The following is a 20073-nucleotide window of genomic DNA, read 5'->3' as shown; positions in this document are numbered from 1 at the left end:
GAGACGTTCGATTGGCTGCAACATGGACAAACAATAACCTGGAGTACAACCAACAACTAAATTTCTGACTCATTGGACAAACAGAAAGTTAATAACGAGCACAGGACAAAGGTTATTCATTTTTTTGGGCTGCTGCCTGAAATTGAAGGCTAACTTTGAAATTGTCGAATTAACACGAGCTGCCTGCCTAAACTCTAAGGTGTAACACAAAGTCACGAACTGCATGTCTCAGAAGCAGGCAAACATGTTGTAAACACTCAACACTCATCTGAAACAAAGGCACGTGCGGAAAATAACCATAATAGTTCATGTACGCATCATCTATTGTACAAATGTGGTGATACATTGCTCCAATAATAAAGTTACATCCAATCCATCTCTATACAGTCCCAACCCAACGCCGTTCATATGCCATGTCATCTAGGTGCTATACAATCATCCTGACGTCGGAGCAGCTGCCTTCCAGGCCAGCTCATCTCCAATAGGTGTTTCATCCGACTCTTGCTCTAGATCCTTAAGATCTGCCTCTCCCAGTTCTTCACGCGACGTTGTCGTCTTACGCGCTTCCTTTCTGTTCCTCATTCGGATACCCTTGAGGTCAGTTTCTGTGAAATCAAGCCTCTCCAGTGTATCAATCAGCTTTTCTTCGACGAGAGATCGGACGTGGAATGCTAGCTTTTGATCGCGGAACATGCCGCTAAATCGGTAGGATAGCCAGATATACTGATTAATAGCAGCGTGCAGTGATTCAAGCCTGTGAAGATAGTCCATTGACGTGCCCTTGAACGTCTTGAAGTCGATGTCAAGGTTCTCCAGGGGAATTTCTTTAATTCTGAGAAGTGAGCCGTCTTCGCTGTTGGCGACGATCCTGGCGAGGGCTCGCAGAACAGATATTGCGTTCTGAGCTCGTGTATTCACGGGCAAGTTGGTGAACAACAGTCGATCATAGATCGTCAGAGGGATATCCTGGACGTGGTCGGCAATCTCTAGCTTATCTGGGGAGATGTGGATTCTGTACTGCTTGCTCACGGACGCTAGCTCTCGAATGCGCATGAGGATGAACGATAGAGGTGTTCCCTTGGGGAAGTATGTTGAGAAGCGCTCGATAGCAGCAGCCGGTGGTGAAATGTACGCGGCCTCGATATCATCAACTGTGGCGTCGAAAGCTCGATGCACCGACCTGAGATCTTGGCTATCCATTGTTGTGACATAGCCAACCTTTCTCTCCTCCTCAACAGCGACGTCGGCATTTTTCCCTGCTTCGGCGGCGTTGCGGACAGTTCGATATCGTCCAGCTCGACCACCAATCTGCTTCAGCTCAGGGTGCGTGAGCATTCTGTTGTGATTTCCATCAAACTTTGCGACTGCTTCAAGAATAACTCGTCGAATTTCCAGGTTCAAACCCATACCGATAGCGTCACTGGCGACGATAAAGTCGTAATCGTTGTCGGGGTCGTTGAAGAGCGCAGCTTGCTGAACACGCACTTCAGGCGGTAAAGATCCGTAGATAATCGCACATCGTCGTCCAGTCTTCTTCTCGATTGTTCGTTTCAGGGCGTGCAAGTTCAGACGACTGAATGCGACAACCGCATCTCCCTTTTCCAGACGACTGTAGTCACCGTCTAGGGCCTCATCCATGGTCTCCAGAGGACTTAGACGATCATATCGATGCACGATGCACTTATCGCCGATACCTGCGCAAATACTCTGGATCAAACTCACAGTTCTCTCCTCACCACAAAGATGAACCTCCTTCGCTTGAACACCCAACAGCGCAGATGTCCAAGCGCTGCCACGATCCGGATCAGCCAGCATCTGAATCTCATCAATGACAGCAACGTCATACCGCTCATTGAAGGGAACCATCTCCACCGTACAACTCGTAAAGTACGTATCCGTATCTTCCGGCAAACGAACTTCCTCTCCTGTCAACAGCGCGCACGGTAATCCCTTAGCCTTGAGTCTCTGATAAACCTCGTTTGCTAGCAAACGCAACGGCCCCGCATAAACTCCTCGCTTCGAGTTCTCCAACGCTTTCAAGGCTCTGTACGTCTTTCCGGAATTCGTCGGTCCCACGTGAACATGGATAGTGCGCTGCATGGCTCTCGTCGCAGGGAACCACTCATAGGGAAACCGAAAGTCCAAAAGGCGCTTATGGCTCTCCTCCAAACCCTTTGAGAAGCGCTGTCGAATGAGAAATGATTGAAAGGAGTACTGGATCTCGTTTGTGAGACCCTTGATATCCTTCAGTATGAAAGCGTCGCGAAGATTCCAGAACAGGGGGTTCTTGACTCGGTCGGTGATGTTCTGCTCAGCCATGTCGAATGCTGAGTCCAGCACCTTCATAAACATTGAGGCTTGCTGATGGAGCTCATCCTCTCCCACACCCGCAGCAGACACAGAAGATTTGCTTGCATTTTTCATGACATCTTGAAACTTCATCAAAACAGTTGATCGGAACATTCCATGTCGTCCACTTGACTTTTTGTCCATGCCGAACCTCATTCTCTTCATGTCATTTCTGTCATCAGTTTTGGTCACCTAAATTGGTAAGTGATGTTCTCAAAATGAGAAAATAAAACATACCAGCTTTGGAGAAAATTCAGACTTCTTCTCTCCAGCCTTTCGGGCTTCAACCTTGTTCGGTCCATGTTTCCTCTTAATTGGACTCGGCGCTCTTGAAAGTCTTGGTGAAGTTGATATCGTCCTTCTCGTCACCCGAACAATAGGAGCTCGTAAGCCTCCAGCCCGGAGTAAAAAACTCATTATGAAAAAACAAAGAGTGAACCAAACATGCTCCTCTCAGAAACGAAAAAAACAATCGTTAAATGACCGTGTCTTTGCTCTAGGGCGAATGCGACCAAGTCTTGCCATCATATGAAAACCCGTCTCAAAAAATTACCATGAGACGGAGATTCGTTCCGCCGGCCTCCGTGCGTTCGCATGAGTGGGGAATGACGATGAGACGCCGCGACCAGGCAGAGTCGTCATTGTAGACTTGTTACTTGACTCTAACTTGACTTGACTTGGGTTAATTATCTTGCTTACCTTGCTTCCATTTCTTTCGTCAGCCTCGTCTTGAGGGTTCATCTTGAATCGCCTGATCTTCAACACCAATCAATCACTTCATAACACTAGGCGCAGACTCGCCCATCATGGCATCGTCATCGACTCCTGCGACTCCCTTGCTCTAGTCCGTCAATCATCATCAATATCGACAAACGCAGCTAACAATCTACAGCTCCTGTATCGCGCATAATACCACGATTCTCTCAGAATGCACAACATCGGCCTCCTCCCAAACCTCGTCCCTCGCATCCCTCATCCTCCCCAAGATCGAACACACAAACCCTCAAAAGCTCACCTACACCCACGGCCAGCACCAAATCCACTATGTCTCCGAATCTCCATCTGAACATCGCGAGTACCCTTCCGCAGGCGGCCTAACATTCCTCGTCATCGCCGACTCATCCCTCGGCCGTCGCGTGCCATTCGGTTATCTCTTCGAAATCCGCAAGCGCTTCCTGCAGCAATTCCCCGAGAGCACTGACTTCTCCGACATGCCCAACTACGGCGCAGCATCGTTCAACTCGGAACTCAAGTCTCTCATGATCGAATACGGTACTACAAGCGGAGGCCGCGACGATGCCATCGGAAACGCCAAGCGCGAGATCGACGACGTTAGGGGGATCATGACCAAGAACATCGAGAGTCTTCTTGAGCGCGGTGAAAGGCTGGACTTGCTGGTTGACAAGACAGACCGCCTTGGTGGTAGCGCACGAGAGTTCCGCGTGCGCAGTCGTGGCCTTAAGCGCAAGATGTGGTGGAAGAACGTCAAGCTCATGGCACTTTTGGCACTCGTAGTATTCCTCATTATCATGGCTATTGTGATCGCTGTCAAGAATGGGTCTGGTTAAGGTAGGGTTTGTGAGCGCGGAGCCATTCCTTTTAATTATTTCCTTCTTGTTGAAACTGTGTATTTCCTAGGCGAACAGATGGGATGGACAACCCGGCCAAAAGGGTATAATTATGCAACAAAGTCCTCTTTCAATCAATCAAACTGATACCCCAATATCAATCCATCTCTCAACGTTGTCGTAATCATGCAAATGTGTCATAATCCACCGCTCCAAACACTTGGCGTCTCATCCTTTGTCGCTGGGTTATCATCACCCGAATGTGCAAAATAAATCGTCGGTTTTGTCTCCGATCCTCCATTTATGATCTCATAGCTTCGGTTTTCTCCTCTCATTTTCCTGATAAACATATCCCAGCGTCACAGGACTGGCAACCGATCCCATAGTCAAAGAAGTCGGCGCTCTTCGGAACCTGTCTGTGAAAAATGCCGGGTGTAGCGAAGAAGCGCACGGAACAGGTTTAGGCGGCGGCGGTTGTGTCGCCGGAGGACAAGCCGCGCCCATTTCGATATTTTTTATGGCGAATAAAATAAAAAAAGAGACTAAAGTGATGATGAGTTATCACATTCTCTGGAATTTGGGGGATGTAGTATTAAAGAGGCACGGTATATATCTTACATTGCGCCGAGGTCACTGTTGATCTTCTCCACGTGCTTCGGTAATCACACCGATGACCTTAATTCTAGCGGCCGGAATGGAAGACTCGGAATGGATTGATGATGACGGAAGCTCACCGTAGCGTGTCTCATGTAACAAGGACCAATTGATAAGTCCGGGGAATCGGGGAGACATTTACCGAAGCGGGGAGCCCTGTACAACATCGAGATAGCAAGCCTTGGTAATGTGAGATATTGCGGTATTCGCTCATTCATTCATTCGATACACTATAGCAATGCAATAATACGTCATACAAACGCTCACTATAACCAACCAATTCGTAAACCCATCCCAACTCCAGCGCCTGTAGCCCAGCCATTCCCGCAAGAGGCACCTTGATCATCCGTGGATATACCCAAACAAAAGAAACTCCTTCATCCCCGCCATTGCTCCATTGGATTCTCCCTCTCTTCTGCAGTCGCCGTGAACCTCGGTTGATAATCATCGTGGCTCCCACGATGTCTCCTATCTTGTCCTCTGTCAATACCCGGGGTTGGCTGGTTTGACAGAATTCTCTCTGCTTCACCGTCGCCTTCTTCAGCGTCTTTGCCATCTCCAAAGACTTTGTCCACATTGCCATCTTTCTCAATTCGTTGCATCAGATCCTGGTCGCCGGGGAAATAGACTCGGCGAATAGCTTGAACAACCAGATCAATGACAATGAGCACGATAAGCTCGAGCAGTACAAGCGTCCACCATTGTAGTGTGCGACCAAAGTTGTCAATAAAAGCGTCCCTAACAATATAAGGGCCAAAACTCTTGGGCTTGATGCCTGACAAGGCCAGCATCCACAAGAACCAGCCAGCGACAGATATCAGACAACCACCAAAGGTAACAACAGTTTTGGTGTGCACTTCAAGGATCCTGCAAGAGTCAGTACAGCTCAACAACACATATCAGAGAACTTACAAGAGCTTGATGTTGATGAAAATAACAGCAACAGTGAAACTAACCATACCCATAGCAAAGATACTGTTATCCCGATCATAAAAGATCTTATCGTAAACACACCACGTAAAGTACCAGATCACAAAACTCCCAGCAGCACCCATGAACATCCATGCAAAGTACTGCGAGAATCTGAATCCGAGGTTCCTCTGTCCAAAAGTGTACAACTCTGGCACTTTCATCAACGTCTCTGCACGCAGATCCTTCTCGAAAATACCGAGAAGAATAACAGGAAGTGACGTAAAGGCACTATTGAAGACGGTCAAACTCCACGATTCGTACAGTGACGTGCCAGAGTATCCGTTATAGCGCTGGTAATGAGCTTGTACGATGAAGAAGAGGACTTCCTTCCAGAAAGTTGCAAGTACATACTTGCCGGTCCTCATGTAGTTCCAACGGCCATGAACAAAGAGTAGCTTTTGAAGGAATCGGAATTGGGCAATCGAGTAGTCCGAAATTCGAGCAGCCTGTAAACCCTCGCGACCAGAAATACCAATGCCAACATGAGAGGCCTGGATCATACCGATATCGTTCGCACCGTCTCCAATTGCCAGAGTCATGCTCTTAGGCACATATCTTCGAATCGAGCGAACGAGATTGGACTTTTGTGAAGGAGAAGCTCGGCAGCAGATGACAGAATCAACACGTACAACAAGGTCATAGAACAGAAGAGACAATTCATCATCTTCGTCAATCTTGGCCAGTGTCTGTCCGTCAACAACCACAACGGAATGCGGAACCATACCACGGCTAACATCATTGAGAGTCGCAGTAATCGTCTCCTTGAGTTCGCCCAAAGTCGCGTCCAGAACGTAAATCTCTGACCAAGGTTTACACACACGAGCAGAATGGCCAATATTAATAGCCGTCTCTCGCTTGTCGCCCGTAAGCATCCAGACTTTGATGTTGGCTCGGCGCAGCTTGTCAATGGTGTCTGGGACTCCCACCTGAAGCTTGTCCTCAATTGCTGTCGCTCCGGCAAGCTCGAACCTCTGCTCAATAAGCTCTCCCGCGGCTTCGATGCGCTCCTGACGATCGATCAAGCTTGTCTCAGCTTCTCTGTACTTTTCTTTCCAAGTGCGATAAGAGTCCTCGTCAATGTAACGGTAAGCATACATAAGAGTTCGGAGTCCCTCGCTGGCGAAATCATCGACGTGCTGGAAGCACTTCTCAAACACGGCGCCTTCATTAGCAGCCATAGATTCGTCAATCTTGCGCTCGGCATCGTCGAACGAGGGCATTTGAGCAAGACTCTGTCTAGGGCTCATCATTTCGGTGGAAGTACGAGGTGATCGAGCAAGTTGTTGTGACAGACGCTTCAGATCAGTGGAACGTCGTCCCAAGCTCAATCTGAGACCTTCTCGATTAGACGATTCGGCTCTGGAGAACCCAAAACTATTGCGAGGACTTCCATAGGGACTACCATAAGGACTGACGCTCTTTTGAGAGTTGATCCGCTGCAAAGCTTGATCCTGTCGAGACGCTCGTCGCTGACTTGCCCGACGACCGATGTTCTTGGCAGTTTCTTCGGCGAGATTACTCAACTTCAGACGCTGCATGATGACATTGTCGGCACCCTTGCAAAAGAGGCAGATACGTCCATCGGGCATGCGAATGATGATCGACATTCTCTTCCTCTTGCTGCTGAATTCAATCACATCCAGCACCTGATACGTCTCGGTGTATAGGGAACCATCTGCATCTCGGGCCTCCAATTTGATAGCTTGTGCAGGCCGATCAATGACCAGATATCCCAGATCTTTGGCAGCTTCAACAAGAGCAAGTTCATCAGGTGAAGCAGCTTGGAATGTGATGTCGCCATCATCAGTCTTTTCAGGAAGACAAGTGTGGCAGAGAGCAATACACAGCAAAAAGTGCTTTACCTTTCGCGAGAAAGCCGTATTCGGCTTTCTCTGAATGTACTCAAGTAAATCTTCCGTCTTCATGTCGGCGTTCTCAGCTGTATTGACAGTAGATTGCCAATGGCTTGCAGACCTTGTCGACATGGTTCTAATAGGCTCTGGTCGAGATCCGCTTCCACTTGTATCGTCGTTTCCGTCCAAAGTCTTGACATGGCCTGTATTCTTTGCCGTAGAAAAGCTTGCTTTGCTTTTACCCTTTTTCGGCCGTTCCGACTCTTCAATTCGTCGACGCATCTCCTCTTGATCCCTCTGCACGTCCATATCATGCAGACAAGCAACACCAGCGACCGACATTTTCCGAAAGCGCATGATGTTTTCTGTCAGAGTACCCGTCTTGTCAGAGAAGACATAGCTGACTTGGCCCAAATTCTCGAGGATAGTGGTCGTATTCGCAACCATAGGCGTGTCCGATATTGGGTCATACATCTCGGCATCCTGAAGCAAATATAGCTGACCCAATTTGATAATTTCAAGACTGATATACAGCGACAAGGGGATCAGTGTGTTGAACATAATGATGTACCCAAAGAAGATTTCCTTAAAAGCGACACTGCCATTATAGAAAGGAAGTCGCTTGATGTACCAAGCGAAATCCTCAGTCTCATCTCGCCACAGGTAGTAACCAATAGTTAGACCCATTGTGAGCATGAGAACGATGAAGATTTGAACCATGATCATCTTGTTGATAACAGATTGCATAGCGGGTTTCTTCGCGCGAACATTTTTGTTGGCGTTCATCCGAATCTTGCACTCCTCGCCTGTGTTTACAATGATACCGAGGGCCTCAGCAGTGTTGCGGAGAGTAGATCCACGGTAAACGACATTGTTCATGGACAGTGGTAGAGTTTCGCCGTCGACAGTTACTCGACCGTCGTAGCTGTAAAGGTCCAGGTTAGGATTTTCAGAGATGACAGTAGCTTGTGTCGCGCGAAGTCCTTCGAGGGTGTTGCATCGCTCGGCGAGCAAAGGACAGGCCTGTTTACTCTTGAGGTTCGTCTCACCATCAAGAGCCATGGTGTCGATGTACGCAATGCCATTAGGACCGGTAGCATGCAAAAGCACAATATCCGCAGGAACAGGGTCATCTCGGCGCAAACGAATTACATCGCCAACACGAACATGCTGCCATTGTACCAAAGTCCAGTCTCCCTTTCCACCCAATTTGGCGGTTCCTGCGGTGCCTGACTCGAGATCATCAAGCATGTGCTCTTCACCACTCTCAGACGCTTTTTCCCTTTGCCTCCTCATTTTCTCAGCGTGTCTGACACGGCCTTTTTCCGCATTTCGATCCGTCAGAATCCAAGCCTCACTTCGATTTTCCAGGCGATCAAGTCGATAGCGCCTATAATCATCCCATCCTTCCTTGGCCATGCTGAATGCGACGAATACACCCAGAGGTACAATAGTAGTCCATCTTCCGACAGTACTCAGACCAGGAACCATCTGAATAGAACCAACAACAAGGAAGTAAAAGTTACCAAGCTTGCTAAACTGAAAGATGAGTTGCTTCGGGATGAAATCGTAGATAGTGTAGCGACTTGAGCGGATGAAGTTACTGCAGTACGGCTTTCCTGCACGCTCGTCGATAAGACCATTGGCACTTCGCTGCGGTGGATTGAGAGGAATATGGCGACCGTCGGGTAAAGGTTCGAGGGGTTTTTGGCGAAGAATTGTCTCGAGAATGACCTTTTGGTGGAACTCTCCGAGCTGTTTCTTAGTGCGATCTTTCCATGTTGGTTTTGCGCCAGGTCCAATTCTTCGCTGGCGTCTTTCTCGAAGATATTTCTTGATATCGGCGCGCACTGAGGATTTGGTACCGTTTCCGCCGAACCCAAAACTGGTCTTGTCAAAGGGCGAAGTCAATTCTTTATCAGTTCGGTCCGCAGAGTCGGGAGGTTGGTCAGTTGACAATTCCGTCCTCGAAGGAATCGGTCGCAATTCGTATGGACCGCTCGCTCGTGGACGAGAACCATCATCTGGTCTTCTAGTTCTGGACCTCGATCCAGATCTCACATTTGTATCATCTGTGGAAGATCGTCGCTGGCGATCATTGTTGGGGTCTGTGTAAGAGCGCCCTGTATTCCGTGGTCTCGAGAAATTGGTCGAAGTTCGAGGATATCGCTCATCGAGAGCAGCGAGATCACGAGCTATTTCACCGTCGGTGTCATTTCTCGGTTGCGAAGGACGTCGCCCGCTATTATCGCTGGGGTATGGAGGAGCCATGTTAAGGCCGTTGAATCGGCGGTAGCATCTGGAAATACCGTTGGAGCTGTGGAGTGGTCGTGGGGACGCGCCGGGTTCAGTTAGATTGGAGCGGTATTGAAACGAGATGATGACCTAGGAAAGGTCTCTGGTGTAATCCAGGAAAGAAGAAGGAAAACGAGAGAATAAGACGACTTGCAGAGGAGTTGGAGAATGTGGATGTTTCGTCAGAATTGAGTTATTAGGCTGGCTGGGCTGGCTGGCTGGGCTGGGCTGGGCAACGGGGATCGTATACAGCCCGAAGCGGCCTTTACTCCAATGGATGAAAGCCAAGGATGGTTCTGTAAGCTACGCCTACCATTCGTAATCCTTCAATCTCCGCATGAAAAGCATAATCATCCATGGATTCACTACAGTTTCTGCTATCCTTCACTAACAATTCGTCCCATCCGGATCCTCGGAACCTCTTCGTGCCTTGATACTCCCCTCACGAATTAACTTTGCAAGCATGACGAGGTGTATTGAGGCGCAGCATTGCACTTATCATCACCTGGAATCCTCGCAGCCCGCGGGTACTGTAGCAGACTCTGCGTCGTACAAGCTCGGCCTGATTGGCACCGGTAATTCCAGCCAAGTCGCTAACTCGTAGCTTAAATCAAGCCATCTAATCTGGCGACAAAATAAGCTCATGCATTGAATCCGTTTCACCTAAAAACACTGGGGATTGAAGAGCTGGGCTGCTGGGGAAATAACACGACCGACTGATTCAAAGCAGTCCAGACCCCAAATTAGTCTATTCTTGTCTTTAAAGGCTGACCAACACTTGTCACACGTGCAATCAAAGTCCAATCATAGCTCACTGCGCCTCGAAATATACGCAGCTTAATCCGCAGTCGTATGTATGAAGACAGTGAGGAGAAGATAAAACGGGGGACAGCGAGACTCGAAGACTTGAGTGCTCGAGGATACGCGGCTCAGCCCTGGTGGTACAGACCTCTTACACGGTCCGTTGTTACTCCCACATCTTCCGAGTGAGCCGCGTCACGACCTGGGTTATAAGACATTAGCCAACCTTTGGTCCATCCATCTTGGCAGTCGGCACTTCATTAATATGGGACATGCTCTGGCTAATAAATCTGATAATTATAAGATCTAATAGACTGCTTATTTCTATATGCTTATTTATAAAAGTCGTCCCCTTTGAATCACGTCTACACTTTCTTGTCCAACCTGTCAGACTCAGCCATGCTGATCTCTGCACCTCTACCTCTCACGGTCCCCTCGGAGCCCGTTAATGTCACCCAAGACTGCGCCTTGTAACATTCTCACAACGATCCTACCTCCGAATCATCCGTCCCTGGAATTACAATCACAAAAGTCAATCACACAGGTAAACTCAGTGAACATAACCCCATTTTATTCAGCAATTCCACCCTATAAAAATACCCATGCCTTCGTGTCCAACTGTAGGCTTCCCTTGAAGTACACGTCTCAATTGACGCCTACCGAGGACAGCAACCCAGCTGCTCATAAACTCCAATGTGCCTCGAAGCACAAAACCAGACAAAGAAAAAACATCCCAAAGCCCACCATTAGAATAATGAACCTAACAAAAGCCGCCGGGGCTTCTCCCCAACTTTCGACGTGATACAAAGAAAACAAGCTATCGAAAATATTAAACACCACCATCTGTGCTTTTACAAAGACAATGTGTATGCAGATTAAGTCCAAGACAAGCGTGTGGTGGTCAGGCAACGCTGGTCAGGGAAAATGAAGCCGAATGACAGGGTCGTCGGTTGCAAAGTGTTGAACAAGACCACCCAAGAAATAAACAAGTCGCGGTAAATGATTTAAAATGAAAGTACTTCAACGCGGGAAAGAGTTATACGATCGCTGTGTTGTGCCCGACATACATGACCGATGTCAAAGAAGTGTATCGTCATGCAAGTTCATTCATGGCCGTAGTGGGGAGGAGAATCGACCAAACTGACACCATCGGTATCAATACTGCTTTGGTAGAATTGAGAAGATGGCAAGGAAAGTCGCCTATATGAAGCTGGCGGAAAACAAGAAAAGGAAATCCCAATGGTATAATTTGCCCAAACGCCCTGGTATGATTGACATACTACAAAACACCACCAACACCTGTACCCGCCCTATACTCTTTTAGTTTCCTTGGTGAGCTTGGGGCATTGCCTCGGGGGATAGGCTTGACGGGTCAACTGCGTCAAACTGCACAAGCTGATCCATGTCGAGGTCTGCTTGTTGGTGTTGCACGAAACCAGGCGAGGTTGTGTGCATGGGCAGGTTGATGGTGTGCTTGGAGTACATCTCATTCAGGCTCGCTCCGTCCTCCGAAACAGCACAAGATCCGTCGTTCATGGGATACAAATCAGCTGAGCCAGGGCGGCCCATCATTGACATGGGAGGCGACTGCTCTAGGATGGAAGGCTCGCCAGGGCTGTTGAATGGGAGAGGAGAAACAGAAGTGGGAACACCTGTGTCGGGGTTAACCATTGGTGACAGGAAACCATGGCTATAAGGTGTGTTGTAGCTTGACTGAGGAACCTCGGGACCAGGGGGGAAGAAGCCTGGGCTGGGAGGAAACTCGGCAGGAGAAGCAGTGGTGGCAGACATGGGGTATTGACGCATGTCCAGGCCGAATCCTGCCTGAGTATCAATGCGCAGATTAGGAGCCATGTTTCCAGGAGGCTGAGGAATAGGCGCAAAGATGTGAGGGTTGTGCTGGGGAGGGGGAGGAGGCATCTCTCCAGGAGGTTGGATGTAGAAGGAAGGCATCGGCTGGTTCTGGAACATGGCGAAATCAACAGGTCCAGGAACTGATCGCGAACGTTGACGCTTGTGGCCAGGTCCAGGACGCATGCCAGAGTGCATCTGGTGAATACCCCACTGCTCCTGGTACATGCCGACATGGGGTTGAAAGCTGGGCTGAGATGAGGGTCGGGCGGTCGGGGAGACAGGAGCCGAGACGGAGAGGACGTGAGGGTCGTTGTAGGGGTGAGGGTTGTGACGGTTCATGAAGGACTCGAGAGAAACTAGCTTGGCGAGCTGGCCACTGAGAACCTTGGGGTTTCCACCGAGGTGGTGGACCAAGCACTGGGTAGCCTGGAGATCCTCTGTGAAATCACCACACTGGAAGAATCCGTTGGTGGTGGGAGATGAGTCCATGAAAAAGTTGGGGGGCCTGTTCAACTCAATGACAATCCCTCCAAGCTTAGTTGGGTCTCCTTCGCCATTCTCGAGGAAAATGTTCTTGATGGAAGAGAAGGGGTACTCGATCTTGTAGCCAGCCTGCTCGTTGTTGATGTAGTAGGTCATGGTGCACTTGTCGGGTGAGTAGAAAATGATGAGATCCATCGTGTTTTGTCCAACTCGAGTCCACTTTCCAATGCTGAGGGATCGGCAGGTAAGATGATGAATCACTGCTGTTCAGTTAATACACCGTTTACGTGGCGGGTCGAAATACTCACAAACTTTGCCCTGACCTCCCTGATCGCCACCGAGCATCATGTTACCATGACCAAAGGGGAGCAGTCCAGTACGGCCGAGATAACTTCCGCCGAGACCCTTGCCAGATTCCATGGCCTGCATAGCGAGATAAGCTCGCATTGACTCGGGAATTGAGTCGATGTCTTCGCCAGTTTCCAGACTCTTCTTGGCCAGCAGCTTAATCTTTGCTCGTCTACTACTGTCAGCGAAATTCTACAAGTCTCATTCCTTCACATACCTGTTCTGGAACCAAATCTGAACAGACCTTTCGGTCATGTTGATTTCCTCGGCAATTCTCTCACGGACGGTGGCAGTGGGTGTGGGGTTGTTGTTGAATTCCATCTCCAACGTCGTCAATTGATCCTGTGTAGCACGCTGTCGCTTCTGGTTCTTTTGCTGTTGGGTGAGAGTGCTCTTGCGGGGAGGTCGTCGGGAAGCATTGTTGGCGGCTGAGGCAGAGGGAGATGGTGTCTCTTTTTTCATGGAGGCTGAGACAGGGGTCGGGACAGATGGTGAAGATGTTGAGTTGGGTGTGGTGACCTCGGGGACATTGCCCAAGGCCATGGGGTGTTCAATCTCCGTGGCCATTGCTAAAAAGTAGATCGCGGGATGCGATCACTAGATGCAGGTTGAAATTATAAAATAAAATGAAACTGGTCGAAATCGGATGCTGTGAAGCGGTTGTCGTCGATTATACTTGAAGCAGACGCGTTCAAGTGAGCTGGATTATCAGACAGAAAAGACGGCGGAGCCAAAATCGACGAGTCGGTAAAGGAGCGTAGTGAATGACGGTTAATTCAGTAGTCAGTTCAAATAAAGAGTGTATTCCTTGATCTGCAAAACAGAATAAGGAGGTAAGAATCAAGTATCGTGATGGCGGATGTGCCGGTCTCGAACGGTTTTGGGCGTTTTAAAAACGTTGTGGACGTGGGAGCGATCCTGGTGTAAGAGTTGTTTGAGCTTGGTAGAGCCTAAAGAAAGGAACGGACCCGGAAAGAGTGACGGGAACCGAAGATTGGCTTGAAGATTGAATAATTCAAGAGAGTGACTTAAGGAAAGAAAAGAATGGACAAAAAGACGAGGGAGAAGAAGCGGAAAAAGCGGTCACAAGGAGTGCGGACTGGCGATGCAAGATGGAAAAGAGAAACGGACGGGGCACGGGGACGGGGATGGGGGGGAAGTCTTCAAAGGAGAAGAGCCGTTGCTGACAGAGTCTAGAGGCCTACCTGTCTGTCCCTAGTGGCTAGTCCTGCACCTCTGGCTGCCGTCCCCTCCACGGGCGGGCACCTCGATCGGAGAAAAGGTACAGGACTCAGACCAAGGTACCACCACTAGCAGGTAGTGTGGGGACACGGCGCCGTGCGAAAATGCTCAGAAACTGGGAAAAGGGAAAAAGGATGGAACCTCGTCTCAATGTATCCTGGCGCCAAAGACAGAGGTGCGGGTACCTGAGCAGTGGCTTGACAGAGTTACCTAGCCCCAGGTACCTCCGTCTCCTGACTGGGCGGGCGTGATGCGCTTCGGTGGAGGGTAGACAGCAGCTTAACGCGCCAAGGGGCAGCGACGGGACCGTTGCAAACCACAGCGCCGCCGTGTTTGGTCTGCAGTTGGTGAGGACGACAGGGGGTTGATGCATTGCAGCCCTGAAGTCGCCCGAGCCCAGCAATGGATCCCAAGCCTGGCCAGTCATCGTCTCTCTCTTTTTCCCCCCTGGTTCCGCTGCCCCCAAAGTCAGCCAGTCCGACTCTTGTCAACTTTGGAGTTTTCTTCAAGAACGAAGGCCTCAAACACGTTACGCCCCGACGCCAGCACGTACCCAAGTTAGCACAAACTAACCAAAACTTGTGAGATCAGCTAGCAATAGCTCGTCGTGTCGCCACAAAAGGTAACTCAGAATTGGCCTCCTTTTCAGCCTTGTCTCTTGGTTCGACAGTTCAAGTCAGCAGCGTAACCTCCAGATAAGCGATCTCTTCCAGATGAGGAATTTGTCTCGTCCTGTTCGCCCATCACATCTGATTCTCAGCATCGGACAGGCCCTTCCTTGTGGAAAAAGCCAACCGTGTCACATCCAACCCGCACAATGTGTACGAGGGAGGGGCCTGTTGGCGTGTAGCAAAGCAGGCCATAGCGGGCCAAAACTGCACGAAGACTTTACCAACGAACCACTGACGAGTGACTGACGAGAACCACTGGCGTCCACACCCACTCAAGCCGTGCTTGGAGTCCACATCCGACACCACCACAAACATCCCAGCTCCCCAACGCACAGAACAAAGACATCCACCCATTTGTCCATTCATCCAGCGGTCGTGACCGGTTCGATTTCTCTTCGTATCAATTGCCTCTTGGCCCAGACTTGTCCGGACTTCGGTCCGTCAGATAGTTCCAAGATATGCTAAATCAGTGCGGTCCCTGGATTGGGTGACATCCAACCGAGCCTGAAGGAATAGACATGCCACAAATGGCAAGTGTGAAGTTCAGAGGCCGGGTAGAACTTGTGGTTCAAACCCTGGATCAGCATCAAGGGGCCCCGCGAGACTGCCGCTGTTGGGGAAGAGTTAGCTCTGGGTGGTCGGCATCTTTACCTGTGCGTTTTCTTTGTGCTTCAGCGTCCATGACGTGTGATCAACTGTCAGTCATGACCTCTGAACATTTTTCTTCTCCTGGGTTCATGAGTTCATCTTGTTTTTGCAATGTCACATTGGTTTCGCTACTCTGAGTCTGTGTCAAGTCCGATCCGTCTGACACTGGCACTGGCATCGTGAGAGACGATCGGCGTTCTCGTCCCAGACATCAGACCAGGGTATCCTTCATGCAACAAAGAATTCAATGTGGCTGACGGCTGCAGTAAACGGACGGATACACCAAAAAGTCACGACCAAGACCAGGCGCAAGGACGCGGCGAGGACCTGAATTAACGCACAGTTTGAATGGTCGGAAGTACGGGAGTGGAGTTGAAGCGTCAATGAGAGTTTGTCTATTCCTCAGTTGGGTAGCATCGGTAGGGCACGGTACCTGCATCAGGGGTAAGGTCCTTGCTGATGTGGACTCTTTGGGTGAAGTTGTGCAGAGATAAAGCTTTTCATAGACGTGCGTTGTGCAGATATGCAGAGTCCATTGGATCATTCCTCTATGCACACTAATGCAAGGTACGCGCCAATGAAAATAGTGGGCTTGTTTTAGGAGACGACAGGTAAACGGCCCCCAAGGCGGAGCGGTAAAAGGGTGCTGTGCCCTCCATAACTTAGCTCCCTATTGGCCGCCATTCCTGACGTTAGCTCTTCCTGCCAAAACAGGCAACCGAGAAACGGTCCGGTCTTACCCTATCGAACCGTTGTCTGACGAGGAGGGAAGGCGTCACCAGATAGCTTCAGCTGGCGCCACACTTTTTTTTTTAACCCTCTCGATTCTAGTTTTACATGACGTTATCAAATCATGTTGCTCTACTCAATACCGAGATTGATATTGGTCAAGTCGGCTCAAATCAGACCGGACGAACCTGTTTCTCAAGGTTACAGTAACCAATACAACATGACGCGCTTGATGGTCGGATGCACTTGTCATGATGATGTTGATCATCAGACAGCCGAAGACTCAGCCAAAACATATGTCAAGTTCCCGGGTCATCGGTTTATCATCCCGCAAGATTTGAACTGGCCCAATGACTACATGATGACTGATAACAGGCAATTGACGTCTTGAACAGCCCCCTGCTGTCGGTCTGTCTTCTCAGTCCTGACGTTCTTCGAGTCCCGAATCTTGTCCTTTCAATACGAATATCCAACACTATTGCCGAGAGGAGACCCATGAGCAATGCGAAGATCAAACATATGGCACGTGTTCCCACCCTTCCCTCGGTTGCGAAGCAAATCCACAGCTTCAGGAGATTTCTGTGTCTTCAGCCACATATCTCAATCTCGCACCTCAAACCGCCCTGATGCTGTACTACATCTGACGTAATGTCTTCAGTTGATGAAGGCACATGTACGCATGACTGTCGCCGAAAATCCGTGTCGTCAGTCCAGTCTCGGTAGGCCAGTAGTGGCTCAGGCTTCAGCAATGTCATCCAGTACTCAATTATGAAGGTAAGGTAGTATGGGTTCCCTTCAATTCCTGACAAATATATTTCCAATCCATTTCAATTTATCGGGCTTCTCTTGGGGGGTCTTCTATCAGTTCCCAGCACTGTCTCCGGAGAAGATGCGATATCCTTCCCTGATGCTGGCAATTTTTGGTTGCATCTGTTGAATGGTCAGTGGCTCCAATTGACTCTCGATCCACAATTGGTTCCGAGAATTGAGAAACACAACCCATGGTTTTGGATCATTGCTTCTTTTCGTTATTCAGTTATGAATACGGATATTGTTGGAACAATTGCATCTTCAATTCCCATCAAGATGCTGATTTATGCTAGTCAGCATCGCCAGTCACATCGTTGATCCTGACTCATCCTTCAACAATCTCGTCAGATCTGCTGGATCCACGTTCCGACAACTCCCATGTCGACAATTGCAGGGGTGATCCGAAAAGGGGAACGCGATGACATTCTCTGCGGAATCTTTGGATCCATTAGCTCTTTTCAAAGAACCTTTTCACAAACCAAGCTACAATTTTCGAGGTCAGGTTATATCGTCATAAACTCTGTCTTTCGTTTCAGATATAAGCCTCCGACATCGTCGGTAGCAAGCATGACACGGATTTCCTGAATTGTACTCGTACCTGCACCAAAGGATCCAGCGAAGGATCGTACCACAGCAATGCCACCACGCCACGGCATGTCTGGTCAGCATGAAAGACTTGCATGTTCGGGATCTCTTGTGAAGGTGTGTATGCTGAGACCCTGTTCCTGCAGTAGCTCAATCCATCGTCATCTGGTGGGCCACAACACGGCTTACTGTGTGATGTTTTCTCTGACCCCTTTTCTCGTGGTTCTCTTGTGCGAAACACTGCGATCGACGCTTGTTCAAGCAAAATCAGCCTGACGTTGGGGCCAAAGGTCGGTCGCGCCTTGGCAACTTTAGCGCCTGCCAGATTATTCCGACTTGACTAACGACTAACAATGAATAGCGTATTGAAGGGAAACAGAATGAACTATTCAGAGACTACCGGCTTCAGCGATGAACGGTCCTACGGCCACCGCCATCTGACTCTGGTCTTTGCAACTATAACAAAGCCTCAACGGTTGTGGCTGTAATACGAAAAGTCTCGCCCTTACTACGGAGTACGGAGTGCAGTAAGCATGAAGCATGGACACACACAACATCCTCTGATGAAAATGGTGCTTCTGCGATTCTTTTCTTTTACCGGATCCGAGTCTTTTCCCGGGCGCGTCCGGAGTGACATAAAAGATCGACATGATAGATCAGAAAACACAAGATGCATGTCGAATTGTTTTCCTCCTCAGCTTGGTACTTACCAGTTTTGGCACCGTTACCCCTGACTGAGACCCCTGGAGGTGCATCTGGGGCATGATACCTTGCAGGATCAGCATGACAGAGCCAACCAGCGTTAAGCCATGTCTCGGCGGCCACATGCCATTGGGTCCACCAGTGTTGGAGTTTTACCTCACCCGATCAAGTCTAGGGGGTGAATCGCCCTAAACTCGCTGTTTTTCTTTGAGCTCTGGCAAGGCAGTCGTGTTCCTTAAGCTGACAGCATGCCGCCATGAGACTCACAGTCGGTGCCCACTGAAATGTGCTTGCATAAATGCCAGAACATCATGAGAGCCTGTGGTTGGTGGATTTGCGCTCGACAACAACACCACGAAGTAGCTTGAGGATTCTTGATGAACAATTGAACCAATTGCACCACGAAAGAACCATTGCTGTATTTGTTCGTCTCACCTAATCACCAGAGACTTTCACCCTCGTTTCCCAGCTTCTGAGGTCAGAAAGCACAGACAAGAATGAGCACCGTTCGACGAACCCTACTGTCGATCGAGTTTGGCCGACCCATGGCCGCAGTCAAACTGACTTATCAATCCTCTGCCCAAATCCGAAAAGTCCAACCGACAACCTGCATGACGAGTCACGAATCCTACCAATGGCGGCAATGTTCATACTGGAGACGATATGCATATCCATCCATGGCGGGGATGGCAGCGCGTCGAGCGCGTTTGCTGACCACTTGATTTCAATCCTCACCATCTGTTGCAGAGTTGGCATGCACCACTCAGGAGATATCTCCCTTCAGAGCATCCCTTAGATCCCTAGAATAACTTGTCCAGACATGGCATGACAATGATACGAATTCTCAGACGCTGTTGGTAACATGCCAAGCTTGGCGGCTCATGCTAGCTAACCGGTATGGGGCTCTCAGCATCATGCCCTTCAGCTGCACCGCTTTGAAGGACAGCTGAAGCCCCGGCTGAGCACGTTTACGTTTCTACCTGGCAAGACGCGCTGAAACGTGAGTCGCTCCCCTGTTTGGTCAACATGCGCCAAACAAGGGTTGTGGGACGGACCAGACTAACAAAATGGGGCGTCTGAGATCTTTGACGTCGTCTATCATGGCATCTCAGGGGATTCACTATTGACTCAACCGCAGTCTCAATCTGGCTTAACCAACATCACCGGTGGACCCTTGGACCCGGGGCCGCTTCTTTCCGGCCTCAATTGGACTCTGACCTCGTTTAGTCGATCATCAACTCCATGAGTCGAGTCACGTCAATTCAAGCGGTCGATTTAAGATAGGGGACAAGTTTATTTACTAACAACAAGCTATGACATATTAGTCAACGCCCGCGACTTTTGGAAGAATCTCAGAATCTCAGAATCTCTCCCTTGCATAAGCTACGACACCGCCCAAGACCACAAGCTATCTACGGAGCTATTGAGCATGTCACCGCGATGTTGAGTCCGGTGATATGGATGTCACGATCCATGCCGATCTACAAAAACTTTACCATAACGGCACAA

The 20073-nt window shown here is 49.4% G+C and overlaps 4 protein-coding genes across 4 annotated transcripts; 1 reads left to right on the top strand and 3 right to left on the bottom strand.

Annotated features, from left to right (window-relative positions):
• Positions 1 to 435: 435 nt before the first annotated feature.
• Positions 436 to 2766, bottom strand: J7337_009349 (uncharacterized protein; the record flags this gene model as incomplete). Its single annotated transcript, XM_044826948.1, has 2 exons — positions 436 to 2541; positions 2587 to 2766. The coding sequence occupies 2 exons, from the start codon at positions 2764 to 2766 to the stop codon at positions 436 to 438; spliced, it is 2286 nt and encodes a 761-aa protein (XP_044677542.1).
• Positions 2767 to 3155: 389 nt separating this feature from the next.
• J7337_009348 (uncharacterized protein) lies at positions 3156 to 3917 on the top strand (the record flags this gene model as incomplete). The annotated part of the gene is made up of 2 exons (XM_044826947.1): positions 3156 to 3193; positions 3242 to 3917. 2 exons carry the CDS (start codon positions 3156 to 3158, stop codon positions 3915 to 3917), a joined length of 714 nt encoding a protein of 237 aa, XP_044677541.1.
• Positions 3918 to 4948: 1031 nt separating this feature from the next.
• J7337_009347 (uncharacterized protein) lies at positions 4949 to 9667 on the bottom strand (the record flags this gene model as incomplete). The annotated part of the gene is made up of 2 exons (XM_044826946.1): positions 4949 to 5438; positions 5484 to 9667. The coding sequence occupies 2 exons, from the start codon at positions 9665 to 9667 to the stop codon at positions 4949 to 4951; spliced, it is 4674 nt and encodes a 1557-aa protein (XP_044677540.1).
• A 2145-nt stretch (positions 9668 to 11812) lies between these two features.
• Positions 11813 to 13744, bottom strand: TRF2 (Transcription elongation factor SPT4; the record flags this gene model as incomplete). Its single annotated transcript, XM_044826945.1, has 3 exons — positions 11813 to 13089; positions 13138 to 13352; positions 13395 to 13744. 3 exons carry the CDS (start codon positions 13742 to 13744, stop codon positions 11813 to 11815), a joined length of 1842 nt encoding a protein of 613 aa, XP_044677539.1.
• Positions 13745 to 20073: the final 6329 nt, after the last annotated feature.

Source organism: Fusarium musae, chromosome 7 (genome assembly GCF_019915245.1).
Source record: "Fusarium musae strain F31 chromosome 7, whole genome shotgun sequence".
Classification (NCBI taxonomy): Eukaryota; Fungi; Ascomycota; class Sordariomycetes; order Hypocreales; family Nectriaceae; genus Fusarium; species Fusarium musae.
Note: the sequence above shows the minus strand (reverse complement) of the source record. Positions and strands in the feature narration are given on the sequence as shown.